Source organism: Mus caroli, unplaced genomic scaffold (genome assembly GCF_978045245.1).
Source record: "Mus caroli unplaced genomic scaffold, Mus_caroli_1 scaffold_4, whole genome shotgun sequence".
Classification (NCBI taxonomy): Eukaryota; Metazoa; Chordata; class Mammalia; order Rodentia; family Muridae; genus Mus; species Mus caroli.
The window spans coordinates 148,360,474-148,378,381 of NW_028227259.1; the positions used below are offsets into that span (position 1 = coordinate 148,360,474).

Genomic DNA, 17,908 nt, shown 5'->3' on the forward strand with positions numbered 1-17,908 from the left:
GGGATCTGATGCCCTCTTCTGGCCTCCATAGGCAACAGGCACACGTATGAAGGCAGAGTTGATTTAGTATACCAACATCCAAAAAATACTGTTTCTACTTTCCCGGTCTCCCCGCTCCCTCCCCCGCGCACCATGTACCTTCCCCTCGGTTTATTTTCTGTGTCTAATTTACTTTGCCCTTGCCCCAACATCAGTTTTCACCCTCTCTTGGTTGGTCTCCTTTCTGGTTTGTTAGGCTTTACCCACACTCACTCCCACGTATATCCATTACAGGTTAGGATATCTGCATCTGAGCGAGAAACACGCGGTCTTTGTCTTTCCGAGTGTGGGTCACCTTGCTTATTATACTTTCCAGAGAAAAGTTTGCAGATGTGAGATCTGAGCATTTATGATGCCTACAGGAATAATATGAGAAGAGCAGAGGAGAACCAGACACAACCCACCAGGGTCAAGGAGAAAGGACCTTCTTACACAGGCAGCGCCGCACCATGCCGCGCCAGCACATCCCTGCTTGCCCTGCCCACTCGGGGCACACCCGCAGTGGATCAGCCAATCATTTCCTTTAGAGAAAAAAAGGGGCGGGACAGCGAGGGCCCGCCCCCTCGACAGAAGCTTCCTGGTCACTGGGGCGGGACTTCCGTTGGCTCTTGTGTTACTTCCGGCTCGGGGGGAGGCTCTAGTGGCCGGCAGCGTCTGGGGACCCGCAGAGCGAGGTTACTATCCACGCTCGGAACGGCAATGCTGGGGGGCAGCTCCGTGGACGGCGAGCGCGACACGGACGACGACGCGGCGGGGGCGGGGGCGGTGGCCGCGCCTCCTGCCATCGACTTCCCCGCAGAGGTGTCGGACCCCAAGTATGATGGTGAGACTGGGATGGCTCGCGCAGTCCCTCGGTTCGCAGTCCACCTGAGTTCCTGCGCGCCAGTGGTCCCCGGTGGTCACCTAAGATCCTAGGCCGCCTCAGGGCTCGAACTCAGGCCCAGAGCTGTAGGGCACTGGGAGGTGGCGGGCGGGCTGTCAAGGGTTAAGGTAAATATTTACTACAAGAGTGTCTACGCTCTACCCGTTTGTGGGCATTTGTATTTCTTGACTTCTGTTCTGCGCCACTTCCCCGAGGCCGCTTTTCGCTTCCACGTCTTGTTTTTCTTTGCTGAGTGTAATCTTTGTTCACTGCTAGAATGAGATTAGATAAGTATAGATAAGTAATGATTTCTTTTAGCGAGGTAGTACACGAACGAACGCTCCAGTTTTCTTGAGGCTTTTGATACATGTAAATCAAATTGTGTAACGTAAGGCGAGTCGTCTTCAAAACATTCTCTGGAGGTCAGCGTTCTGGTAGTTTACAGAAAGTGCAGTTGGTTGTTACCAGTTGCTTGAGCCGTTTTAAAGCTGAAATTGTGCTCTCGATAGTGAATACACTGAGTCGTGGTGCACTCTTGTAACCCAGACATATGGAAAGTGGAGGAAGGAAGATCAGGACTTGAAGGTCAGCCTGAGCTTCATGTTGAGTTCCAGGGCAGTTTGAAGTACATACGACTCTGTCTCGAACTAACAAAAAAAGGATAATTATGGTGGAGCTGTGACAGAGGATGTTTTAGGATGAGTGAGATCCTGGGTTTATCTTCCAGCCCCCAAAACATACATCCAAGGAGGTTTTAGCTGTATACACAGAATGCTTATAAGGTTACAGTAAAGCTCGAAATGAGTATGTTGTAGTGGAGTTTCCATTTTCATTTTTAAATCCTGCCTGTAATAATTGACCACAACGAGAAATAAAAGTTGTTCATTGTGGTGACTCAGTAGGCTTTATAGAGGCTGGTTGTAAAATAACTTTTCAAATGAATATGCAGATTTTCCCCACACGGCAAGTGGCATGTTACTGTAGCTCGTGAGCTGAGCAAGTGTGTGTCCTAGGAAAGGGCCCAGCTGTAAACATGCAGGTCCATCTCTTCTGTGACGCAGTGATAAGAGTTTCTGCAAACCAAAGATTATTCCGGAAGGGAGTGATCGTGGACAAACTTTAGAACTTCTGCCCTCTTCCTGTTAAGACTGTTCTGCTTCTGTAGTGATGTCTCTTATAAAGAGATGGAGAGTATTCGCACACAACACATAAAAATATGTTTATTTTCCTTTAAACATATAAAGGTCTGTGGAACATTCAACATCACTTTTAATGGGTGTGAGGCCAAGAGTTAAGTGATGTCTTACAGGTGGTCTGAATGCTTTGAAGAGATCATACTGCCAGTTCATGGTAGAGTCAGAAAAGTCAAAGCTTCGATGTAACAATCGCAGTTCACTGTAGGAATTCTGCAGCAAAAAGCAGTCTCGAAGCCAGTCTGTATTCCAAGTCATTCGTTTTCCTTCATTAGTCACCAGGGTTGTTTTTGGTTTTGTTTGTTTGTTTGTTTTTTGAGACAGGGTTTCTCTGTGTAGCCCTGGCTGTCCTGGAACTCACTTTGTAGACCAGGCTGGCCTCGAACTCAGAAATCCGCCTGCCTCTGCCTCCCGAGTGCTGGGATCAAAGGCGTGCGCCACCACGCCCAGCTGTCACCAGTGTTTCAAAAGTACTACCGTAGATTAATCCTTCAACCTGTCTAAAAACAAAACGATACGATAACAATACTTTCTTTCTTTCTTTCTTTCTTTATTTGTTAAGCCGGGGATTGAACTAGGATCTTGTGCTCGCTTGTCAAGTGCCCCGCAGCTGAGCTCCTTCCCAGCAGCTCCGGTAACTTTGTGTCCTTGCGATAGGTTGTTATTAAGTTGCCCATTGAATTCTTTCTGAAGCCCAGTCTGGATTGGAATCTGCATTAGCCTCCCAGGTAGCTGATTGACCAGACTTTCTCTGGCTGTTGGGAACATGTTTCCGGATTATCTGTCTTTATGTTTACCGACATCCTGCTTGGCAAGCAGCTAGAACTCAGTTCGGCTGGCACCTGCAGCTGACATCTTTATACTTTGAGAACTTGAAGTCATTTCTCCTTTTACGTGGGTATGTGACGCTGTGTGGGCGTATGCATGTGAGAGCAGGTCCCTGTAGAGGCCAGAGGCATGGGATCCTCCTGGAGCTGGATTCCTGAGTCCCGTGGTGTGGGTGCTGGGAACCGAATCTCAGTCCTCTGTGGGGTTATGTAGTCTTAACTGCTGAGCCAATTTTCTAGCCTGTATTGGCCTTTTCAATGTTGTCATCTTCTTAAATTATTTTATGGTATTTTGTTAACATTAGGGCTCCACGTATCCCAAGTTAGCCTCTCACTTGCTATGTAGCTAAGGATAAACTTAAGACTTTATGATTCTCTTGCCTCTCCCTCGCTGTTGCTGGAGTCACAGGCACTTATGTGTGACCACTGTGCCTGGTTTTAGGGGGGTTGAAGCCAGGACTTCGTGTCTGCTAGGCAAGGACTCTACCAACTAAGGCAGATCCTCAGATTTTTTTAAATATATACTTTATTATTTGTAGAAATTCATATTCATACACTTAGTTTCGATTGGATTCACTTCCTGTTCCTCCCTGGTTCTCCAGAGGTCCACCCCCACTCCTCACCACATTTTAACTTCCTGTCTTTCTCCTCTTTTTTTATTTTTTATTTTATTATTTTATTTATTTATTTATTTATTTATTTTTGGTTTTTCGAGACAGGGTTTCTCTGTATAGCCCTGGCTGTCCTGGAACTCACTTTGTAGACCAGGCTGGCCTCGAACTCAGAAATCCGCCTGCCTCTGCCTCCCAAGTGCTGGGATTAAAGGCGTGCGCCACCACGCCCGGCGTTATTTTTTATTTTTTAAGATTTATTTATTTTTATGTATATGAAGATGCTGTTGCAGTCTTCAGACACACCAGAAGAGGGCACTGGACCCCATTGCAGATGGTTGTGAGCTACCTACCATGTGGTTGTTGGGATTTGAACTCAGGACCTGTGGAAGAGCAGTCAGTGCTCTTAACCACAGAGCCATCTCTCCAGAGCCCATTTCTTAAGTTCTTAAATAGACTTGATTATTTGTTGTTTTTTATATTAAAGAGTAGAGTTTTTTAAAATCTGGGCTGTAGCTTAGCAATAAGAGCTCTTGTCTGTCATGTTGGTGACCCTAGAGTTAATCTGCCCTTACCTTCAACCCCCACAAAAAAGACCTGAAAAAATAGACTTTTCTTATTGCAGAAAAGAGAAATACTGAGTATAAAGAAGCCTGAAGGTCACAGTGGCACTAACCTGTAACCCAGCATTGGGGACAGAGGCAGGAGGACTGCTGTGAGTTCGAGGCCACCCTGGTCCTCCAACTTTCAGCTTCAACTCAAGTTCACCTCCAGAAAAGTCTTACCCTTTTTAAAATTTCTGTATATGTATGGTGTGTGTGTGTTCAAATGTATGTGGGTACAGGCATTGGATGTATGTGTGGGGTGTGTGTGTGTTTGTGTGTGTATGTTCAAATGTGTGTGGGTACAGGCATTGGATGTATGTGTGGTGGGTGTGTGTGTGTGTTCAAATGTATGTGGGTACAGGCATTGTATGTATGTGTGGTGTATGTGTGTGTTTGTGTGTGTGTGTTCAAATGTGTGTGGGTACAGGCATTGGATGTATGTGTGGTGTATATGTGTGTTTGTGTGTGTGTGTTCAAATGTGTGTGGGTACAGGCATTGGATGTATATGTGGTGTGTGTGTGTTCAAATGTGTGTGGGTACAGGCATTGGGTGTCTTCCTCAAATGCTCTCACCATCTTCACTCAAGTGTGGTCTTTCAGAGAACCTGGAACTTGCAGACTTGGGTAGTCTAGTTAGAAAAATTTCTACATCCTATCAGAGGCACTGGAATTACAGGGCGGTGTCGCCATACCTGCTCCACCTCTCTTTGGGTTCTGGGGATGTAAACACTGGGCCTGGGGCGCACATGGCATGCACATTATCCACTGAGCCGTCTCCCCAGCTGCAGAAAACCTTTCCTAACCTGACTCACCATGATCGCTCTGCCCAGGTTAGTCCCCTGCAGTTCCATTATTTGTGTTGTCTTCATTAGAACATGCTATGTTGTCATCATGAGACATGCTTGCCGATAATGTTCTTTCCCCTTCTTGTTTCTAGAGTCCGATGTCCCCGCAGAGCTCCAAGTGTTAAAAGAGCCCCTGCAGCAGCCCACGTTCCCTTTCCTGGTGGCAAACCAGCTGCTGCTCGTCTCCTTACTGGAACACTTGAGCCATGTGCACGAGCCAAACCCGCTCCACTCCAAACAGGTGTTTAAATGTGAGTAAGAGTAACAAGAAGGTATTGTTAAAGAGAGCTTGGAGAAGACACTTCCCTTAGTGCGGTGACTCTGAGAAGCAGCTGGTGTATAAAAATCGCATGAAAAAGAAGTATGGGTGATTTCCCATTCCTTACATTCTTTTCAGCTTTCCGTTGTGTAATTTCTTCTAAGTATAAAATTGCATGTGATCCATAAATTAAAAAACTGTTTTGTGGCAGTAGTATGATATTCATGTAATTCTCGAGGCTCTCCTGGCTCTGGTTGGTGGGCAGCTAAATCTCGTTCTGCTTTCTCTGTTTTGAAAGTGTTGCAGATTAAACTCAGGGCCTCACCTCTCTTAGGAAAGCATTGAGACTCATCTTTAGACCTCACCTAGGTTTTTGTTTTTGGAAGCCCAGGCTAGCCTCAGACTCTATGTATCAGAGGCTGACCTTGAACCCCTCCTGCCTCTGCCTCCCAAGTAACTGGGGTGCAGCTGATGTGCTGCCATACCCAGTTTGTATAGTGATCTAACTCAGGGCTTCATGTATTCAAGGCAGACACTCTAACCAGTCCTCTGTAGATTTTCTGTGCATTCCTTCTTGGTTTGTTTTCTTCTGGTGGTGCTGGGCATCAACCCAGGGCTTCATACTTGCCAGGCTTTACTGCAGAGGGAGGGACAGCCTCAGCCCTATTGGTGTTCTTTTTTATCTCCCATCCTCTTTCTTACCCTTCCCCCTCCCCGCCCCTCCTCTCTCTCTCTTCTCTGTCTCCTGCCTCTCTTTCCCTCTCTCCTTCCTTTCTCTGCATTTTCCCCCTCTTCTCTTCTTGTTTTTCTCCCTTCTCCTTGTCGTTTGCTCTTGCTTCTTTCTTTCCTGTAAAGATAAATTACTTTATGTGTCTAGGCTTTTGCCTGCGTGTACGCCTGTGCAACACGTTGGATCTCCTGGGGTTACAGATGATTTGTGAGCCTCCTTGTGGGTGCTGGGAATTGAGCCCAAGAGCAACCAGCACTCTTAACCACTGAGCCAGCTCTGGAGTCTGCTCTCTTTTCTCTTTTTTCTTCATCTTCTTTGCCTTCCTCTTCCTCTTCTTCTTCCTCCTCCACCTCTAACACTTTCTCCTCCTTCTTCCCCTCCACCAAATCCCTGCCCCTGCTGCGACACAGGGTTTCTCTGTGAAGCCCTGCCTGACCTGGAACTCACTCTGTAGACCAGGCTGGCTTCATACAGAGATCCGCCTGCCTCTGAGGCCTCTTGATGGATGAGGTCAGTGACGTGCACCACCACACCCTCCCTATTCTTTCTCTCTTGTACCTTTCCTGTCTTTTCCCTGTTTTTCCTGTGTTCTCCCTCTTCCCCTGTTCTCTCTCTCCATCTTGGTTTTTCTCTTCCTCTTCCATTTCTGGTGTAGTGTGAACCACTACACTTCACCCTGTCTGTATTTCTTTATGCATAAATTAAGGATATCTCTACAGAAACACCTTTTATTGAGGCATCTGGTACACAGTCTATATGTCTATCTACTGTGTCCCCCTTCCTTTTTGAGACAAGGTCTCATTTAGCCCAGGATAGCCTTAAACTTGCTGGGCAGCTGATAGGTGACCTTGGACTCAGGATCCTTTGTAGTGTCCTGCATGCTGGGGTTACAGATTTGCTTGCCTTGTCCTGCCTGTTGTCAGGTTTCTAATAATAGCTTATCATGGCTTTTTCTTATAGTACTGTGCCAGACTTTTATCAAGATGGGGCTGCTCTCTTCCTTTACCTGCAGTGATGAGTTTAGCTCTCTGAGACTCCACCACAACAGAGCCATCACTCATTTAATGAGGTCTGCCAAAGAGAGAGTCCGTCAGGTAAGCTCTACCGGTGTATTTTGTATGACAAATACGTTTGAATCTTAGAACAACCATTTGTGGGAGCTGAAGACATAGCTCAGCAGTTACGAGCATTTGTGCAGGGCCCACGTTTGGTTCCTAGCACCTACAGGGTGGATCACAACCATTGGTAACTCACTGTGTGGTGACCGCCACAAACACCAGGCACTGAATGAGGTCAGGACTTGTAGGCAGAAACACTCATACACGTGAAATACAGTAAGAAAGAAAGGAAGAGGGGCTGGAGAGATGGCTCAGCGGTTAAGAGCACTGACTGCTCTTCCAAAGGTCCTGAGTTCAAATCCCAGCAACCATATGGTGGCTCACAACCATCTGTAATTAAATCTGATGCCCTCTTCTGAAGATAGCTACAGTGTACTTAGATATAATAATAAATAAATCTTTAAAAAAAAAAAAAAAGAAAGAAAGGAAGAAAACGGAACACTTGTTTTCCTGTGTTTTGTGGAGTTCAGTGGCAAGGCATTTGCCTCGTGTGCCTACTGTGGGCTCTATCCCCAGCACACACACACACACACAAAAGAAATAGAAAAAGTGATAATTTTTAAAGCATTACTTAATTTTAGTTATATGAATTGTTCTTAAATTGAAACTTGGTCAATTGACAATATTAATTGTTGTTACTAATATTTACTATGCTATACCATTTTATGGGGAGGGGGAAGGAAAAAAATTAGTCTAACCCTCCATGAAGCTTATGTTCTGATGCAGGGAGCAGGAAACAGTAGGGAAAGTTAGAACAGATGTGGGCGGGGGGGCACACAGGCAGGTAGTGGAGGGGTTAGGGAATGTTGGGAGGGGCTGGTGGCCACCCGGGCCTCACTGAGAAAGAGTGGTCACGTCCATGGCTGAGAGGGAGTTAACTGCAGGGGCCTGGGGTGAAGTGTTCCAGGCAGAGCCATGGACTTCGATGGAGCCTTAGCTAAGTGTGTCCCGCTCATTTTTGCAAGGCTGCCTTGCATTTAGACAGAGCGGGTAAAGGGGAGGGGTAACAGAGGGTGGGAGGGGCCATGGGAGTGTGGGATTGCTCCCACCTCCCGCCTTCCTCACTGAGTCCGGGCTGGGCAGTCACAGCAGCACTATAGCCCAGATATTTCTTGAACTCTGCAGTCCATGTTGGCTTCAACCCTCTCTACCTCCAATCTAAGCCACCTAAGTGCTGGGACAACAAACGTGATCTTGAGAGCATTTTAAGGAACTTGGTTTTACACAGAGTGGGCACAGAAACATTGCAGGATTCGGAGCATAAGAACATTTTAACAGGCTCACATCTGAGCCCATGCTGGAAGTCTCCATGGTGGAGAGAGTCAAGGGCAGGGCACGGGCAGGAGGGCTCCAAAGTGGGTGGTCACAGTGGAGGTGGGAGGAGTCGGTTTCTACAGAGATTTTTGAAGTGAAGTCAGTTTTCTCTCATGGAGCTCCTTGCAGATCAGTTCTCAGCTTGGAAATATTTAAAATCATGAACTGTTAAGTAACATTATAATGTTATTTTAGCTGGGCTCGTGGTTTAGTCCTATAATCTCATCACTCAGGCAGAGCCAAAGAGGATAGCTGTAAGTTTGAGACTAGCTTGGTCTGCATGGTGACCAAGGCTAGCCAAGGCTACATCAACACCCTTTATCAAAAACAAACAAGAGAAAGCTATTATCCTTATGTTGAGGGCTCAGGTTTGTAATTCAAGTACCCAGCAAGTTAAGGCAGGATTATGAGTCTTAAGGCCAAGTTTTGCTATGTAGAGAAATGCGTTTCACAAAAGCCCCTGTAAAGACGTAAAGTCCTGGACTGTGGTCTGCCTTGGGGATTTGAGCAGATGAGTTACTGGGGTGTTGAGTTTGATTCCTTGTTCATCAAATGTTTCACGTGGTTCTTAAAGACAATATTTTGGTTTTAGGATCCTTGTCAAGATAATTCTTACATGCAGAAAATCAGGTATGTATCCTGTGCTTTTTCACTAACTCAGATAAGTCAAAGAAATCAAAATGAGTTTATAAAAATTACTCCTTTATTCTTTGTGTTTTGAGACATAGTCTTGCTGTGTAGCCCAGTCTGGCCTGGACGTTAGCTCTCTCCTCCTGCCGCCATCCAGCATGCTGGATTACAGGCCTTGCCCACGGCCATGTCTGTCTGCGCTAGGAAAGCGCACAGCCTGAGGCCCGCACCATGCACTGCTCGAAAGTTTCCTTTGCTTCTCATGTTCCCCACTGCGTGTGGCTTCTCTTCAGCTTGCCCTTCCCTCCTCTGTGTATTTGAGACAGGGTCTCATGTAGCAGGGGCTGCTTTCACATTTGCCGTGTACTGAGACTGATCTTAAATTCTTGGTCCTCCTGGCAGGCATAAAGTCTTTCTCTGTGTGTGTGAGTGTGTAGATGTGCACACTTTCTGAGTGCTGGCATCCATCTCTCTGTGTTTGTTTTTTGTTTGTTTTTGTTTTTTGTTTTTTTGTTTTGTTTTGTTTTGTTTTTTGGTTTTTCGAGACAGGGTTTCTCTGTGTAGCCCTGGCTGTCCTGGAACTCACTCTGTAGACCAGGCTAGCCTCGAACTCAAATCCACCTGCCTCTGCCTCCTGAGTGCTGGGATTAAAGGCGTGCGCCACCACCACCTGGCTCTGTGTGTGTTTGAGTGAATACATTTGCATGCACCCGTGTGCCACTGCACTTGGAGGCCTATTGATAAAGCTATTTTCTCCATCTTGCTTCCCGTTACATATGGAGGTCTTATTGCATGCGAAACTTTGTGATTCATTTAGTCTAGCCAGCTCGCTTGCTCTGGGCTCCCTTGTTTTTTCCTCCTTACTGCTGAAATTGCAGGTGGGCCACCATGCCTGGCAGGCACGTATGTTGGCACAGGGCTCTGCACTGCAGCCCTCATGCTCACAGACAGCAAATGCTTTTTCCACAGAGCCGTCCCCACAGCCCTCTTCCCTGCTTGGTTGGTTTGTTTGTTTTGTTGTGTTTGTTTGTTTGTTTGTTTTGACTCAAAAGTCTTGTGCAACCCAAACTGTCTTTCTGCTGGAGGTCCTCCTGCTGGGATTATAGAGTGTGCAACCGTGTCCAGCAAACGCCACCGTTCATTTGACTGCTGCTACTTCTTTTAGGAGACCACCATTGGCCTTTTACCTTACTCACAAACTCTTAAAAGCCTGTAAGGAAGCAGCATCAGTCAGGAGTTTAAGGCTGGGAGTTGTGTGGTAGGGTATAACTGGAATCACAGCACATGGCAAACAGAAATGGGAGGCTAGCCACATGTCGAAGGCCAGCCTTGAACTTCCTGAGTTCCAGGAAGCCTGTGGACTCCAGAGGAAGATTTTGTCTCGAATTTCCAGCTACCCCCAACCCCCAAACCACTAAAACAAGAAATCTAAGTCAAAATTGCAGATAACGGATGTGCGCAACTGTAACATGGGCACTTAGGAGGTAATATCAGCAGGTTCAGAAATCTAAGGGTCAGCTCTGGCTACTGGAGACCCTGTCGCTCAGAAGAAAAGCAAAAGCTTACCTAATTCCTTACGCTAATTACATCTTCTGTCTCGTTTCTGCTGTATATAAAGCATCCTTGCTGCTTTCTACTGGAATGCTAATTACTAACTTTAACGAGCCCTCTTGCTATTCTTACTCCAGTCTTTGTTTACCCAGCCATTTTCTTCCCATAGGAAATTAGAGATTTGCAGCTGATTCTTCCTGCCTTGCAGTTTGCTGATAAGTGAGTCTCAGCAGGCTGGGAACCCAGTCCATGCCTTTGATTGTCACCTCACAATACTGACAGCCTGTTTGTGTTTAACTTTCAGATCCAGAGAGATAGCCTTCGAAGCACAAACTTCACGCTACTTAAATGAATTTGAAGAGCTTGCCATCTTAGGGAAAGGAGGATATGGAAGAGTTTACAAGGTCTTCTTTCCTTTTTCCCTTTTTGCTCACCTTGACCTGTGTTTATTATGCTGTAAATGTATTTCAATTTGAGAAGTTATTTCGTTATTATGATAGAAGTACCCAAAAGATGCCTAAAATCATGTGTTTTTATTTTCACTTATCATTTACAGGCAGCTGATGGGTTGTTGATTGTTTAGATAGTTCTAGAAACTTTGGATTTTTATTCTGTAGTTTAGGGTGATTAAAAATGTGCTACAAGGGGCTGGTGAGATGACTCAGTGGGTAAGAGCACCCGACTGCTCTTCCAAAGGTCCAGAGTTCAAATCCCAGCAACCACATGGTGGCTCACAACCATCCGTAACGAGATCTGGCGCCTTCTTCTGGAGTGTCTGAAGACAGCTACAGTGTACTTACATATAATAAATAAATAAATCTTAAAAAAAAAATGTGCTACAAGCTTGGCATGGTGGCACACATCTTTTATTAAAGTCCTAGGATGGCAGAGGCAGGTGGATCTTGGTATTTGAGGCCAGCCTGGTCTACAGAGCAAATGCCAGCCCGGCCAGGACTGCATGGTTAGATCTTGTCTAAAACTGCATGGTGAGATCTTGCTTGAAACAAAGGAAGAAAGAACGAACAAGTGATGTAAAAAGAGTTGAGTGTGGGAAATGGATTTGTAGGGAGGAAAGGGGATTACAAGGGTGGGAGGTGACAGTGACTTTTGTTTGTCCAAGTATGACGACACCAAAGAACAAACTTAATTAAAATGGAATTGAAGATACTTTTAACCTAGTATTTTCCATTGGTAGTTTAAGGATTTTCAGGAGGATGATGCGATTGGCCTTACTCATACAAGAAGTTGAAACTTAAAAACCGTGTGCTGGAGGCTGTGCTGCGGAGCTCTGCCTCAGCCGGGTGATTTTTGCCTGGCACGCAAAGTCCTGGATTTGATCCCCATCATGACTCAGACCTACAGGGCTTCATGCCTGAGGGAACTGGAGTCAGGAGGATCACAGGTTCAGGGTCATCCTTGGCTACAAAGTGAGTTGGAGGCCAGCCTGGGCTACTTGAGACCTGGTCTCAAAAAGAATAAAAATCATGTTACTAAAAGTAATCACGTTTCCACATTGGGGCCGTGTGCAGAGTTTTCTCACACTTGTCTGCCTCAGCCCAGAAGCTGTTGCTGTTGCAAGCAGTTTCATTTGCAAAGGTCCTGGTCAAAAGGCTGGGGCTGGCGAGATGGTTCAGCGGGTAGTAGCAATGGCTACTCTTCTGAAGGTCCTGAGTTCAAATCCCAGCAACCACATGGTGGCTCACAACCACCCGTAATGAGATCTGATGCCCTCTTCTGGTGCGTCTGAAGTCAGCTACAGTGTACTTATGTATAATAATAAATAAATCTTTGGGCCAGAGTGAGCAGGGACTGAGCGAGTGGCAACCAGAGCGAGTGGAGTTGACTAGAGCAAGCAGCGGTCCTACAAACTCAATTTCCCACAACCACATGAAGGCTCACAACCATCTGTACAGCTACAGTGTACTCACATACATAAAATAAATAAATCTTTAAAAAAACCAAAAAACAAAAAACGACAACGACCAGGGCTGGCTTTCCCTCTTGTAGGAAGAATGGCTTTAGCTTAATTTGATCTCTGGTTAGTTTGGGTTACCAAAGCTCACATGAGATGAATTCCTTTCGTCAGTTGTATTCGATGGAATTTAATGCTTTTTCTTTTCTTTTAGGTCCGGAACAAATTAGATGGTCAGCATTATGCAATTAAGAAAATCCTGATTAAGAGCGCAACTAAAACAGATTGTATGAAGGTATGACTCTGGACGGGCGTGCGTGCAGTAGCATGTGCCGTGGAGTTGTGTGTGAGGCTGTAGACACCCCGTCCTTGTGGGGGTTGTTCCTGAGGCACCACCCACCTTGGCTTTACACACAGGGTCTCTTGCTGTACTGGGGCTGCAGGACTGGGTGGCCTGTGAGCCCCAGGGGTCCTCGTCTCAGGCTCCTTCCTCAGTGTTAGGTCACGAGCATCACCAGATGTGACATGCCCAGTCTTTTTCCAGCCACCAACCTCAAGTTTTCATGCTTGGCAAATTGAGCACCTGACTATCCAAGCTGTCTCCCTAACTCTGAAGGAAGGACGGGAGGGTTTCAGAAAGTGGTTTGAGCTGGGCCTGGCATGGTGGTGCTAAGTGGAGGTAGGTGAAGGGGAACCCCACACAGTATGGAGCTCCCTCCCAGACCCCGGATTAGGCACAAGCCACCTCCACACACCTATTTTCACAGAGATCCTTTACGAAGCAGGAAGAAAGTCAAGCGCTGCCCTCTGGCTCAGGAGGAAGCAGCAGCAGCAGACCTCGCAGGTGTCATTGTCAGGGCCGGAGAGGGGAGGGCTGTGCTAGAATGGGCTGGCATGTGGTGGTGTGTGCTGATTGGGCATGTTAATTAGGTGAACCAAAGGGGGCCCTTGATTGCTGGACTCGGATACTTTGATAGCTGGACCTTGGTGGTCAGCCTGAGGCATGAATCTGGCATAAGGAAGTGTTCAAATAAGGGAACACACCTTGATGGCCTGCTCTAAGGATGTCATCTGTGGTTCACAGGGAGAAGGAATGGGGAAGGGCAAGGCGTGCCAGGGCCATGGCTGCAGAACCTGGGCCTGCTAGAGCCCGATAGTAGGAGGATCAGTTCAAAGTCTGCCTCTGGTGTAGAGCAAATTGCAGGCTAGACTGGGTTCTATCAGAGCCCATCAGAAAAACCACCCCCACCAAAAAAAAAAAAAAATAATAATAATAAGATAATCTGGTTTGAGCTGGACTTGCTACAGTCACCAGTAGTCTTAAGTTACTGAGAATGGTGAGGTAGGATGATCATTTGAGACTAGCCAGGGTTCTATAATAAAATCATGTTTCAAAAAGAGTGTCCATGGTGAGTCAGGTATGTAGTCCCACTTCTCAGGATGGAGCTGGAGAATTGAAAAGTCAGGGCCTACGAGGGCTTCAGGGTGAGTTCAAGGCTAGGCAACTTAGACTCTTTCTCACAAAGTCAAAGGGAGGCTGTAGACGTCCTGCAGAGTGTGCGGGCGTGCTTGCCCCAGTGTGGAAGGCTCTAGGTGCTACCATAGTGCAGGGGTACCCCAGGAGGGAGCTGCAGGGGATAAAACCATGTTGACGTTTTGAAAGGGGCAGATCTGGATTTATATGTATATAATGGCTAAGTAATAGGTTGTATTAATAAATATAGAAGATATGAAAACTAATTTTTATTTCATGTAATTTTTCTTTAAAGTCTGATTTTTCTATTTTTTTTAATACATTTATTTTATTTTGAGATTATGTTTAACAATGTAGACTAGGGTGATCTCATACTCAGCCTGCCTCTGCCTCCTAAATACTAGCACTAAAGTCATGGGACAGGCTGTGTACATGTCTGCATACATGTGTGCCCACAGTGTCTGTGCGAAGGTCAGAGAATAACTTGTGGGTGTTGGTCCTCTCCTTCTGCCATGTGGATCCCGGGGACTGGATCAGGTCATCAGGCTTGACAGCAAGGTGTCTTTGCCTTCTGAGCTGTCACGCTGCTTGCTTATCACACTGTGCAGTCTGTTAGGTAAAGGATGGCCCAGTACAGGCACATCTCCTACTCACACGCTGGGTGGTGCCGGATGGATTCCCTTCTCCTCCAGGCCACCGTGTCTCTGACTGCTTAAAGAACAGTGACAAGTCCATCATGTCCCAACTATGACCCAGCGCTGAGCAGGAGAACCAGCCAGACTACCGCATTGTGAGACACTGTCAAATCAAACAGAGACAAACAACCACTCCACGGTGCTGGGGATGCAGCTCCCCGGTGGAGAGTTTACCCAGCATGCTCAGTGCCCTTAAATTCTCAGCAGCATTGAAAAAGGAAAGAAGACAAACGTTATAAAACAATAGCAGGGTGACGGGTCTCTCCTGGTGGGGAGGGGCACAGGAATCAAGGGAACTTTCAAAACCAATTAAGTGTGGAGTTGCTGGAACAAGTGCCATTTGCCTGGGCATGATGGCACATGCCTTTAATCCCAGCACTCAAGAGGACCTCTGAGTTCTAAGCCAGCCCTACATATGGAGGTCCAGGACAGCCAGGGCTAGAGAGATTCTGTCTCAAAAACAAACAGTTGCTCTTTGTCTTTCACGAGAGGATTCCCGTTATCTGTGGCATTCCGGTTCCTCTTTAAGAAGGGTTACTGCTAATCTTCCAGGGCAGAGAGTATTGGAGAGCAAATTGGCAGTGCGAACCCTTTGTATCATTTTGTTTAGGTGCTACGGGAAGTGAAGGTTCTGGCAGGTCTCCAGCATCCCAATATTGTTGGCTACCACACTGCATGGATAGAACACGTTCATGTGGTTCAGCCGCAAGGTAGGTTGCTTTTTATTTCATTCATTTCCTTTGGGAGGAGGTTACTTTTGAGGCAGGGTCTCTCTATATACCCTGTCCTGGCACTTACTATGTAGACCCGGCTGCTCCTGAACTCAGAGGTCTGCCTGCTTCTTGCTTCCTGAGTTCTGGGATTAAAAAAGATTGTGTCACCATGCCCAGCTTTTTTTTTTTAAAGTGGTTATTTTTTTAATTTTAAGCTTTATTTGTTTGAGGCAGAATCTATGTAGCCCTGGCTAACCTTGAACTCATGGAGATCCACCTGCCTCTGCCTCCCAAGTGCTGGGATTAAAGGCACTCGCCGCCACACCTAGCTGTCCAGCTTGTTTCTTTTTTTTTTTTTTTTTTAATTTTATTTATTTATTTTATGTAAGTACACTGTAGCTGTCTTCAGACACTCCAGAAGAGGGCATCAGATTTCATTATGGATGGTTGTGAGCCACCATGTGGTTGCTGGGATTTGAACTCTGGACCTTTGGAAGAGCAGTCGACGCTCTTAACCACTGAGCCATCTCGCCAGCCCAGCTTGCTTCTTTTTCATTATGTGTCTGTGTATGTTTCTGTGTGTGGGATGAGGGCACTGGCTTGTTGCTGCCCTGGAGATATCTGGCTGCCCTGCTGTTCTCTACCTGCTTGCCTCAAACTGGCCGCAGTTCTTCCGCTCGTTCCTCTGGAGTGCTAGGCTTACGGCGTGAGCCATCATGCCTGGCCAAGGGACACAAGTCAATCATGCCTAGTCTAGTGATCTGAAAAGAGATTCTCAAAAGAGAAGCTGAAACGGTGTCACAGCCAGAACTTTTAGAGCCTTCTAAAAGCACACAGTTGTTTAGATATTTGAACCTTTTGGATTTTAGGATTAGGGAGGTCTCTGGTATTCTGAACATACATTCTAGGGGGCAAAGTCCCACATCTGAAGTGCTCTGTCCTCACCCGCCTCTATACGCACTCAGCCTGTCCATGAGTGTCTAATAAACTTCTACTCCAGCCAGTCAAGTATGTCCTGCCCTTGTACAAGCTGAAAATGGTTCTGGTTTTAGTGACTTTTTATTTTTAAAAATTTTTTTTCAGATAAGACCTAGACTATTGCCAAGCCCAGATTAACCTCCAAATTAGCTCAGGTTGTCCTTCAGGTGGGGATGTGCGCACATCCTGTCTCTGGCTCCTGAGGGCTGAGATTACAAGCGCGTGCACTTGTACACACAGCTTTCATTTCTTTAATTTTGTCTTTTGTCAGTGCTGAGGATTGAATGCAGAGCCTTGTACACTCGAGGCAGGCAGGCTCGGCCGTTTTTAAATAGTCAGAGGGAGGGGCTGGGAAATGGTTCAGTGAGTAAGTGTCTGTCCTGTAAGCTGGAGACCTGACTTTGGATCCTTAGAAGCCATGGTAGAAGACACTGCAGGTTGCACCCCCCACCCCCAGTCCTAGCCCTGGGGACCCCTGGAGCTCACTGTCCAGCCAGCATTGCGCTTTGCTTGCCAAGTTGATGGCCTCCAGATACAATGAGAAACTTTGTCTCAGAAGATAAGGTGAAGCAAGAAGACACCAGCTTCTCTCCTAGGCCTGCATCCCACACATGCACACCAGCGCCCACCTGCATAGGCACATATATCCACAGAAAGCAAAATTCACCACGTAGACATACACACAGATGGAGAAAATTTGTAGAAGAGTAATTTTTTGGGGAAAAAAAAAAGAATTATATGAAATTCAAATTTCCGTTTAATCAAGTTTATTAGAGCATAAGCTTACTACTCTAAAGATTTATTTTATGAGGGGTGTGTGTGTGTGTGTACCACTTGTGCACAGGTGCCCACGCAAGTCCAGAGGCTTCAGATGTTCAGGAACTGGAGTTGCAGGTGTTTGTAAGGGGCTTCGTGTGGGTGCTGGGAACTGACCCGACGTCCCCTGTGAGGACAGCTGAGCCACCTGCCCAGCCTCGGCTTGCTCACGTGTTGCCTGGACTTGCTTTTCTCTACAGCAGAACTGAGACTGAGTCCAGGAGGCCCTTCGAGCCCAGTGTTGGCTCTCAGATCTCTAGAGCCGTGGTGATCCTGCTGCTTGCAGCTGTCTGCAGTTCCCAGGGTGTCCCCATCTCTTAGACTTGAGTGTCCCTTCTGACATGCAGCCTCACTTGGCTGTCTGTATATGCTAGCTGTGAATTGGACTGTCCATTGAAAGTCATGGCTGCTTGCAGGTGAATGTGTTTATTTCTGTTTGGCAGACAGAGTTCCGATTCAACTGCCCTCTCTCGAAGTGCTGTCGGAGCAGGAAGGGGACAGGTATGTGGGCTGCTGTGACCTGTGCACAGTTACCCTTGGTTCTGTCGCCAGCAGGGGCTCAGGAGACGCCATGGCTCTCCTGTTGCTTGTTTCTTTTCCCATCCTTTTGCCAGTTTGCTTATTTTCCTTAGAGAATACCAAGTTACTTTCTGCTCTTGACTTGCTAGGATTTACTCTGTCCAACTTATTTGGTACAGGGTCTTGCTATGTAGCTCAGACTGGTCTTTAATTTGTA

General features: G+C 46.6%; 1 protein-coding gene across 1 annotated transcript in view; it reads left to right on the forward strand.

Moving 5' to 3' along the window:
* Nucleotides 1-651: 651 nt before the first annotated feature.
* Eif2ak1 (eukaryotic translation initiation factor 2 alpha kinase 1) overlaps nucleotides 652-17,908 on the forward strand; it is a 35,624-nt gene continuing 18,367 nt past the window's right edge. Inside the window, exons 1-8 of the mRNA XM_021161984.2 lie at nucleotides 652-862; nucleotides 5,075-5,233; nucleotides 6,932-7,065; nucleotides 8,996-9,033; nucleotides 10,889-10,988; nucleotides 12,711-12,791; nucleotides 15,276-15,375; nucleotides 17,616-17,673. Coding sequence (XP_021017643.1) covers nucleotides 739-862; nucleotides 5,075-5,233; nucleotides 6,932-7,065; nucleotides 8,996-9,033; nucleotides 10,889-10,988; nucleotides 12,711-12,791; nucleotides 15,276-15,375; nucleotides 17,616-17,673 — 794 coding nt within the window. The 5' untranslated portion in view covers nucleotides 652-738. The remainder of the gene's footprint in view (nucleotides 863-5,074; nucleotides 5,234-6,931; nucleotides 7,066-8,995; nucleotides 9,034-10,888; nucleotides 10,989-12,710; nucleotides 12,792-15,275; nucleotides 15,376-17,615; nucleotides 17,674-17,908) is intronic.